The following is a 9,268-nucleotide window of genomic DNA, read 5'->3' on the forward strand; positions in this document are numbered from 1 at the left end:
CGAACAAATCAGAGACACGGAGTCTAAGAAAATGTCTGGAGGCATCACCAATCCCCGACCTGCAGACGCAGGAGTGCAGTCCATCTGTCTCTCTGTAAGTATCACACACTTAAAGCTACACTGTGGAACCTTTCTGATGAGCAGTGCTTGTTTAGGTTTTTTTTTTAATTTTTATTTTTTTATGAAAATCATGCATTCTTCTCTTGAGTGGGATCACCTCTCCACAGATCTGGCTTGTAACTTGTGTTTCTCAAAGCCTTGCCTTGGTCTATTCTGGTGTGGCAGGGCATCCAGCTCTCATCCAAGTTGTGTTCTAATGTCATGTCCTCTGTTTGGTTAGTATTTTATATAACATCATATTGTGTACATTTATTTACTTCACATTATATTCAAATTATTAATATTTTTAGTTGCATTTATTTCATTTTTTTGCTGTTCACACAAGAAGATTATTTTTGCTGTTGCTGTTGGTTCACTCAGAAATCAGAAAGTCTGAAAATAGTGTACTATGTGCCCTTTAATAAATACAAGATAGATGTTTAATGCAATACTGTGGAACATTTTAGGCAAACTAACTTATCCATGGAGACAAGCAAGTGTCATAAAAAATGACCTTCTGTATTATGAGTGAATCTTGTGCTGTTTTTCAGATGAAGACAGATGTGGAGAAGAACAGAGGAGAGAATTTTGGGATTTTTGAAGCTTTATCCTACAAGACAAAAAGTGACGATGGAACCACCTACTACATCGAGGTCAGTTCCTACAATAGTTTTTATTTTTTATTAACCCAAAGACAATATTCTGATGATGTTTTGACAATAAGAATCCTAAAGATTAGAACTATCACCCTCATGTGTAATTAGCACAGGTACTACCCCAGCAAACAAAGTCATGATTAGACTTTAAGCTCCTATAGAGTTGTTCAGTGTCATGTCACTTCCTGGTTCATCAGTTGGTTGAAAACAATGATGTTTACAATTTCCTCTCTTTTTTAAGCGACAGCACGTGTCACGTTAAAAACACATTTCAGTTGTTTAAAGCCAAAATTGTTATAAGCACAGATCTATGGTTATAAACATGAAAGTATAATAAGAATTGGAAGATGAGCCAAATCCCCCAAAATATATATATATATTTTCTGCCTTATTTCCTCAACACGGACTAGCTCCTCCCACCTGTGTGATGTCAGAAACATGCACCGTGTGACCAGTTCTGACCAATCAGAGTGAGAGCTGCTAGAGTGGAGCCAGCGCGGGCTCAGAGAGGGGCTAGACTAAATCTTACAAAGCAAACTTTTAGACACTTTGACCATTTAAAAATGTGAAGACATTTTCTCTTGTTCAATGAATAAGGAACAAAAACCAAAGCTAGAAATCAACCCTGAAGTGACATCATCTCTTAACAGCTCTATATGACTCAAATTATGATCCACAAATGTTAAACTTTGTCATTATTTTGTTTGTTATTTGGCTCCACAAACGTGTCCTGTTAATCTTCTGATTTAAAGTCCTCTCAGATGACAACAGTCATGTCTTTGGGGTTGAATAATGGTGACACTCTTCTGAATCTTCTGTTTCTTTAGGTCTTCACTGGGGGGGACAAATATCTGGAGGTGGAAGTGTTTGTGAAGTTCACCTTCGGCAGTGGAGCAGTCCTCACTAAAGTTTGTGAGATCATTAAGACAAAAGAGCCTGAGCTTCTAAATAATGCACCAACTTGATTCTATATAAGTTTATAATCTGATACCAAATCAATGATGTCATATGTTTCATATAAACAGTTATGGTGCACACTTCACTAATCTCCTGTGGTTTTGTCTCATTTGTTCTTACTTCTTGTAATAAGTGTTACATCAATATTCTTCAATATTCTATGGTGATGACACACCTGATTGGTCTGTTATTAATGTTCATATCTTGATTTAAAAGTCCTGTGTTACGCTAAATTAACTCTTGTGATCTTAAACCATGTTTAAAATGTTACCTCCTGATAAACAGATGTGGACTTTTGGATTGTTTCATTCACACATGTTTTGAGTGTCCAGCCTGTCTGCATCCCCAAAGCTCAAAATGCTCTGTTTCACCTTGTGATGTCATGAAATGGTAGTTTTCATGTTATCAGCTCCTTTTACCTTTAGTTCAGTAGTTCAATTCCAGGGCTGAATGTATCCAAATGATTCTAGTCAAGGTGTCTGGAGTTTAAAAACACAATGGAGCACTTCCTGTATTCCACATGACATCACAGGGTGGAACAGAGTGTTTTCTGTTTGAGAGAACGTCACACAAGTCACACAGCAAGCCACAGTCAGACCAAGGACAGACAACAGAACGAGAAGAGCTCCCCCTTACCCCTTAGCCCCTCCCCCTGGTCTAACCAATTATCTTTACTCTGAGTTTATAAGGTTTAACACTGTACTCATGAACATAAAGCAAAGTGTAAACCACCATAATAAAAAAATACTTTAATAACCTCCCATATGTTTATATCAGTGGTGGGTCTCCAGGTCCTGCAAGTCCTTCTCTGCTGGTCTAAACAAATATCTGAATTACAGACTGATGTTAATTATGTTATTAATAAGTAATTCCAAATGATCTGTCCTCTTCCTTTCATTGCTTTTCCGATGCTTGTGCTGCTTCCACACATGTATTTTCATATTAAAGCATTTGACCAATCACATTTCAGCCGTCACTTGTTGCCAGGCAGAGTCAAAGTCAAAGACGTCAGAGCCCTTCATAATCTGTTCTGCAGGAACTTGAACACAAAAGAAATGTCCTGAAACTGTTGCTTCAGCCAATCAGATTTGGAGTTGGTGTCACCAGGGTCTCTAGCAGCAACGTCACCGAATTCAGACCCGTGATTGGACAAACAGAGACTGAACCAGCCAAAACAGTAAACTGCATCTGTAGCAGCTCCACTGATCCAAATGATTATTACTATGTATTACTGTTATTAATGAGCAGTGGTGTAGTGGGGATTTTTTAAAGTATGAGATTCATGACTGAACCAGGATTAAACCAGGTTTAAACCAAGTCTCTAAACCAGGACTAAACCAGGACTAAACCAGGTCTAAACCAGGATTAAACCAGGTCTAAACCAGGATTGAACAAGGACTGAACCAGGTCTAAACCAGGACTAAACCAAGTCTAAACCAGGACTGAACAAGGACTGAACCAGGATTGAACCAGGTCTAAACCAAGTCTAAACCAGGACTAAACCAGGACTAAACCAGGTCTAAACCAGGATTAAACCAGGTCTACACCAGGTGTTGTGCCCTTTTGTTTGAGGAGGTTTGTAACTCACGTAAAAAAATAAGCACTCGCGGAGATCCAGATCCGTTTATCCGTTTATTTTCAAAGAACAAAAATAAATAATGATATATTCTCCGTGGTTGACTTTCCTTTTTTTTAATATAACGTGTGTGTGTGTGTGTGTGTGGTCACAAAATAGGATCTTCTCCTCTCCAGTCCTCCACGGGCACTGCCTTACCCCGCCCTGCTCCTACAGGTGACAAGATATACCTGATTGCAGGAGGAGGGGAGAGGAGATCAGGAGACTATAAAAAATTCTATAATAAAGAAAAATGCAGTTTACTTTTATAAAAGTCAGGGAAAGTCTTTAGGACGTCCTAAAGACTTTCCCTGACTGTAAAGCTCTGGTCAGAAGTGTGATGGTTAAAACAAAAACCAGCATTTTGCAACGACCAATAAATAAACTATGTCTGCTCATGGAGGATGCAGATAAAAAAATAAAAAAAATAAATAAAAAATAAATAAAAAAAAAAATAAAAAAAAAGAGAACTTTGAACTATTAGTTAAACTTAAGAAACTTAAGATCTTCTGGTTGACTTAAATTGATTTAAAATTATATGATAATGATAATACTGGCTATTTTTTAATTTAACTTAAATTTGAAATTCTATGGCTCCCTCTACTGTTAAAATATGGTAATTGTTTTGCTAAAGCTACAACAATTAGGGGCCGGAATGTTGGAGCCAGTTTATATTTATTTAATAAGTTATTTATTTGATATATTTTTTATAAAAGTAAACTGCATTTTTCTTTATTATAGAATTTTTTATAGGTCTCCTGATCTCCTCTCCCCTCCTCCTGCAATCAGGTATATCTTGTCACCTGTAGGAGCAGGGCGGGGTAAGGCAGTGCCCGTGGAGACTGGAGAGGAGAAGATACTATTTTGTGACCACACACACACACACATACACGTTATATTAAAAAAAGGAAAGTCAACCACGGAGAATATCGTTATTTATTTTTGTTCTTTGAAATAAACGGATAAACGGATCTGGATCTCCGCGAGTGCTTATTTTTTTACGTGAGTTACAAACCTCCTCAAACAAAAGGGCACAACACCTGGTGTAGACCTGGTTTAGACTTAGTTTAGACCTGGTTCAATCCTGGTTCAGTCCTTGTTCAGTCCTGGTTTAGACCTGGTTTAATCCTGGTTTAGTCTGGTTTAGACTTGGTTTAGACCTGGTTCAATCCTGGTTCAGTCCTTGTTCAATCCTGGTTTTAGACCTGGTTTAATCCTGGTTTAGACCTGGTTTAGTCCTGGTTTAGTCCTGGTTTAGACCTGGTTCAATCCTGGTTCAGTCCTTGTTCAGTCCTGGTTTAGACTTGGTTTAGTCCTGGTTTAGACCTGGTTCAGTCCTTGTTCAATCCTGGTTTAGACCTGGTTTAATCCTGGTTTAGACCTGGTTTAGTCCTGGTTTAGTCCTGGTTTAGACTTGGTTTAAACCTGGTTTAATCCTGGTTCAGTCGTGAATCTCGTACTTAAAAAATCCCCACTACACCACTGCTCATTAATAACAGTAATACATAGTAATAATCATTTGGATCGGTGGAGCTGCTACAGATGCAGTTTACTGTTTTTGGCTGGTTCACTCTCTGTTTGTCCAATCACGGGTCTGAATTTGGTGACGTTGCTGCTTAAGGCCCTGGTGACACCAACTCCAAATCTGATTGGCTGAAGCAACAGTTTCATGGACATTTATTTTGTGTTCAAGTTCCTGCAGAACAGATTATGAAGGGCTCTGACGTCTTTGACTTTGACTCTGCCTGGCAACAAGTGACGGCTGAAATGTGATTGGTCAAATACTTTAATATGAAAATACATGTGTGGAAACAGCACAAGCATCGGAAAAGCAATGAAAGGAAGAGGACAGATCATTTGGAATTACTTATTAATAACATAATTAACATCAGTCTGTAATTCAGATATTTGTTTAGACCAGCAGAGAAGGACTTGCAGGACCTGGAGACCCACCACTGATATAAACATATGGGAGGTTATTAAAGTATTTTTTTATTATGGTGGTTTACACTTTGCTTTATGTTCATGAGTACAGTGTTAAACCTTATAAACTCAGAGTAAAGATAATTGGTTAGACCAGGGGGAGGGGCTAAGGGGTAAGGGGGAGCTCTTCTCGTTCTGTTGTCTGTCCTTGGTCTGACTGTGGCTTTGCTGTGTGACTTGTGTGACGTTCTCTCAAACAGAAAACACTCTGTTCCACCCTGTGATGTCATGTGGAATACAGGAAGTGCTCCATTGTGTTTTTAAACTCCAGACACCTTGACTAGAATCATTTGGATACATTCAGCCCTGGAATTGAACTACTGAACTAAAGGTAAAAGGAGCTGATAACATGAAAACTACCACTTCATGACATCACAAGGTGAAACAGAGCATTTTGAGCTTTGGGGATGCAGACAGGCTGGGACACTCAAACATGTGTGAATGAAACAATCCAAAAAGTCCACATCTGTTTATCAGGAGGTAACATTTTTTAACATGGTTTAAGATCACAAGAGTTAATTTAGCGTAACACAGGACTTTTTTAAATCAAGATATGAACATTAATAACAGACCAATCAGGTGTGTCATCACCATAGAATATTGAAGAATATTGATGTAACACTTATTACAAGAAGTAAGAACAAATGAGACAAAACCACAGGAGATTAGTGAAGTGTGCACCATAACTGTTTATATGAAACATATGACATCATTGATTTGGTATCAGATTTATAAACTTATATAGAATCAAGTTGGTGCATTATTTAGAAGCTCAGGCTCTTTTGTCTTAATGATCTCACAAACTTTAGTGAGGACTGCTCCACTGCCGAAGGTGAACTTCACAAACACTTCCACCTCCAGATATTTGTCCCCCCCAGTGAAGACCTAAAAGAAACAGAAGATTCAGAAGAGTGTCACCATTATTCAACCCCAAAGACATGACTGTTGTCATCTGAGAGGACTTTAAATCAGAAGATTAACAGGACACGTTTGTGGAGCCAAATAACAAACAAATAATGACAAAGTTTAACATTTGTGGATCATAATTTGAGTCATATAGAGCTGTTAAGAGATGATGTCACTTCAGGGTTGATTTCTAGCTTTGGTTTTGTTCCTTATTCATTGAACAAGAGAAAATGTCTTCACATTTTTAAATGGTCAAAGTGTCTAAAAGTTTGCTTTGTAAGATTTAGTCTAGCCCCTCTCTGAGCCCGCGCTGGCTCCACTCTAGCAGCTCTCACTCTGATTGGTCAGAACTGGTCACACGGTGCATGTTTCTGACATCACACAGGTGGGAGGAGCTAGTCCGTGTTGAGGAAATAAGGCAGAAAAAATATATATATATTTTGGGGGATTTGGCTCATCTTCCAATTCTTATTATACTTTCATGTTATAACCATAGATCTGTGCTTATAACAATTTTGGCTTTAAACAACTGAAATGTGTTTTTAACGTGACACGTGCTGTCGCTTAAAAAAGAGAGGAAATTGTAAACATCATTGTTTTCAACCAACTGATGAACCAGGAAGTGACATGACACTGAACAACTCTATAGGAGCTTAAAGTCTAATCATGACTTTGTTTGCTGGGGTAGTACCTGTGCTAATTACACATGAGGGTGATAGTTCTAATCTTTAGGATTCTTATTGTCAAAACATCATCAGAATATTGTCCTTGGGTTAATAAAAAATAAAACTATTGTAGGAACTGACCTCGATGTAGTAGGTGGTTCCATCGTCACTTTTTGTCTTGTAGGATAAAGCTTCAAAAATCCCAAAATTCTCTCCTCTGTTCTTCTCCACAGCACTCTTCATCTGAAAAACAGCACAAGATTCACTCATAATACAGAAGGTCATTTTTTATGACACTTGCTTGTCTCCATGGATAAGTTAGTTTGCCTAAAATGTTCCACAGTATTGCATTAAACATCTATCTTGTATTTATTAAAGGGCACATAGTACACTATTTTCAGACTTTCTGATTTCTGAGTGAACCAACAGCAACAGCAAAAATAATCTTCTTGTGTGGACAGCAAAAAAAATGAAATAAATGCAACTAAAAATATTTTATAATTTGAATATAATGTGAAGTAAATAAATGTACACAATATGATGTTATATAAAATACTAACCAAACAGAGGACATGACATTAGAACACAACTTGGATGAGCTGGATGCCCTGCCACACCCAGAATAGACCAAGGCAAGGCTTTGAGAAACACAAGTTACAAGCCAGATCTGTGGAGAGGTGATCCCACTCAAGAGAAGAATGCATGTTTTTCATAAAAAAAAATAAAATAAAATAAAAACCTAAACAAGCACTGCTCATCAGAAAGGTTCCACAGTGTAGCTTTAAGTGTGTGATACTTACAGAGAGACAGATGGACTGCACTCCTGCGTCTGCAGGTCGGGGATTGGTGATGCCTCCAGACATTTTCTTAGACTCCGTGTCTCTGATTTGTTCGCAGTATCAGGACTGTATCTGTGTTCCGTCTGCACGCTGTTTTAAGGTGGTGGTGATCGATCAGCGGGGGCGTATCGACAGTGCACACCTTTTTATGAGTAAGTCAGGTATCACATTTCAAGACTATTATAAAATGCCAATCTCTCATATCATGTGTTTTTGGTTAAATTAGTTATTCGAAGGTGTGGTTTGGAATTGGACACCTCATAATGTTTCAAACTATCACACTTGTTTTGTTTTGAGCATTAGCTGTTTGTTTACTGATAATGAACTTGTTACATGTCACCACTTGAAGCGTGGCTTTCTACATTCCACATCTTCCATCCACTGGTAAAATAATCTAATCAACAGGGAGTAGTTAACAGATATATTGTTTTTGCTCAAATTATTAGCAGAATTAGAAAGGCAAGATGTGCCAGTGTGTACTGGCAGTCGTCTACCTGCTCTGCTAAAATTGGTGTTTGTTGTGGCATTACGGGCGTCCACCGTCCACCCACTTCTCCCGACGTGAGATATAAAAAATAACAAATATAAAATCGCCTACAAGTTAAATGTCAAACCGGAGCTTCTGGCACTGGTGAAAATAACCTGCAAAGGCTCATGATATCAGCACTACTGTCCTATAGAGACCTGAGACATGAGGCGACACATGACACATGACGCGCTGCTCCATACTTTCAAAACATTCTAAAAGTAACTTTTAGAATGCACGGAAGGTGAATGAGGGCGGCTCCACTGCACGCGCTAGACGCGTGTATAGAACAGCGCATCATGCACGTGTAGATTTCAGAAAATAGGACCCATCCTATTTTTTGACACTCTACTCGAGCGTAGGCGCGTATCCCCGTCAAAATACATAGAGAGCTTGAATCTATTGTTGTATTTGTGCATTTACCATCAGCACAACGTACACCTGGGGCAGTTCTGTGCCGTGTGAAAGAGCCCAGGTCCCCACAAAGACTGTTAATTATTGCTTTGAAATGTACTTTTGAAATCCTGGCGTTTGCCGTGGTCAGTCTGTACAGACAGTAAATACAAACCTCTTTAGTTGGTTAGTTTTACTGTAGATCTGATACAAGAGACTAAACGCTCCCAGTCAAGTTTGATCGTCTCTCTCATTGGGTAACACGGAGCCAGTGCTGCGCGCAGACGTCCTGCTGGAGCTGCCGGTGGAACCACCCTCGCGGTGACGCGTGGCTGTGTTTTAGTGAGGTTACGTGCGTAAACGCTGATGTGTGCAGTGCTCGCAGCTGACTCGGAGGTGTATAAGCAACGCTGCAGTGTAGAGAATGTATGAGTCCACACAGAGTCTGCCGCGCTGGATGCGTAGCGGCGTAAGGACCGTGAAACTGAGATGGTGTAAAAAGCAAAGAACCCTTCATACACGTGTGGTTTAGTTTTGGTCAGCGGACATGGTGGGCAGTGCCAAATGCAAATTCAGGGAACGCCTGTTTCTGAGCTTAGCTGATGCACAGATACACATTTCATTAAGGC

The 9,268-nt window shown here is 39.1% G+C and overlaps 2 protein-coding genes across 2 annotated transcripts; one reads left to right on the plus strand and one right to left on the minus strand.

The window, feature by feature from the left end:
• The first annotated feature begins 6 nt into the window (after window positions 1-6).
• Window positions 7-1,970, plus strand: LOC129408865 (cystatin-A1-like). Its single transcript, XM_055153165.1, has 3 exons — window positions 7-94; window positions 651-752; window positions 1,583-1,970. The coding sequence occupies exons 1-3, from the start codon at window positions 32-34 to the stop codon at window positions 1,718-1,720; spliced, it is 303 nt and encodes a 100-aa protein (XP_055009140.1). The 5' UTR covers window positions 7-31; the 3' UTR covers window positions 1,721-1,970.
• A 4,087-nt stretch (window positions 1,971-6,057) lies between these two features.
• Window positions 6,058-7,820, minus strand: LOC129408864 (cystatin-A1-like). Its single transcript, XM_055153164.1, has 3 exons — window positions 7,682-7,820; window positions 7,023-7,124; window positions 6,058-6,195 (listed from the first exon to the last, which is right to left on the minus strand). Exons 1-3 carry the CDS (start codon window positions 7,742-7,744, stop codon window positions 6,058-6,060), a joined length of 303 nt encoding a protein of 100 aa, XP_055009139.1. The 5' UTR covers window positions 7,745-7,820.
• Window positions 7,821-9,268: the final 1,448 nt, after the last annotated feature.

Source organism: Boleophthalmus pectinirostris, unplaced genomic scaffold (genome assembly GCF_026225935.1).
Source record: "Boleophthalmus pectinirostris isolate CB_2022bp ecotype Guang Dong unplaced genomic scaffold, ASM2622593v1 HiC_scaffold_1768, whole genome shotgun sequence".
Lineage (NCBI taxonomy): Eukaryota > Metazoa > Chordata > Actinopteri > Gobiiformes > Gobiidae > Boleophthalmus > Boleophthalmus pectinirostris.

Bases quoted from the DNA above. Each gene is read 5' to 3' on its own strand.
- LOC129408865 (XM_055153165.1), top strand. From the start codon at position 32: ATGTCTGGAGGCATCACCAATCCCCGACCTGCAGACGCAGGAGTGCAG. The intron at 95-650 runs GTAAGTATCACA...GCTGTTTTTCAG, and splicing joins TGCAGTCCATCTGTCTCTCT to ATGAAGACAGATGTGGAGAA. The intron at 753-1,582 runs GTCAGTTCCTAC...CTGTTTCTTTAG, and splicing joins GAACCACCTACTACATCGAG to GTCTTCACTGGGGGGGACAA.
- LOC129408864 (XM_055153164.1), bottom strand. From the start codon at position 7,744: ATGTCTGGAGGCATCACCAATCCCCGACCTGCAGACGCAGGAGTGCAG. The intron at 7,125-7,681 runs GTAAGTATCACA...GCTGTTTTTCAG, and splicing joins TGCAGTCCATCTGTCTCTCT to ATGAAGAGTGCTGTGGAGAA. The intron at 6,196-7,022 runs GTCAGTTCCTAC...TGTTTCTTTTAG, and splicing joins GAACCACCTACTACATCGAG to GTCTTCACTGGGGGGGACAA.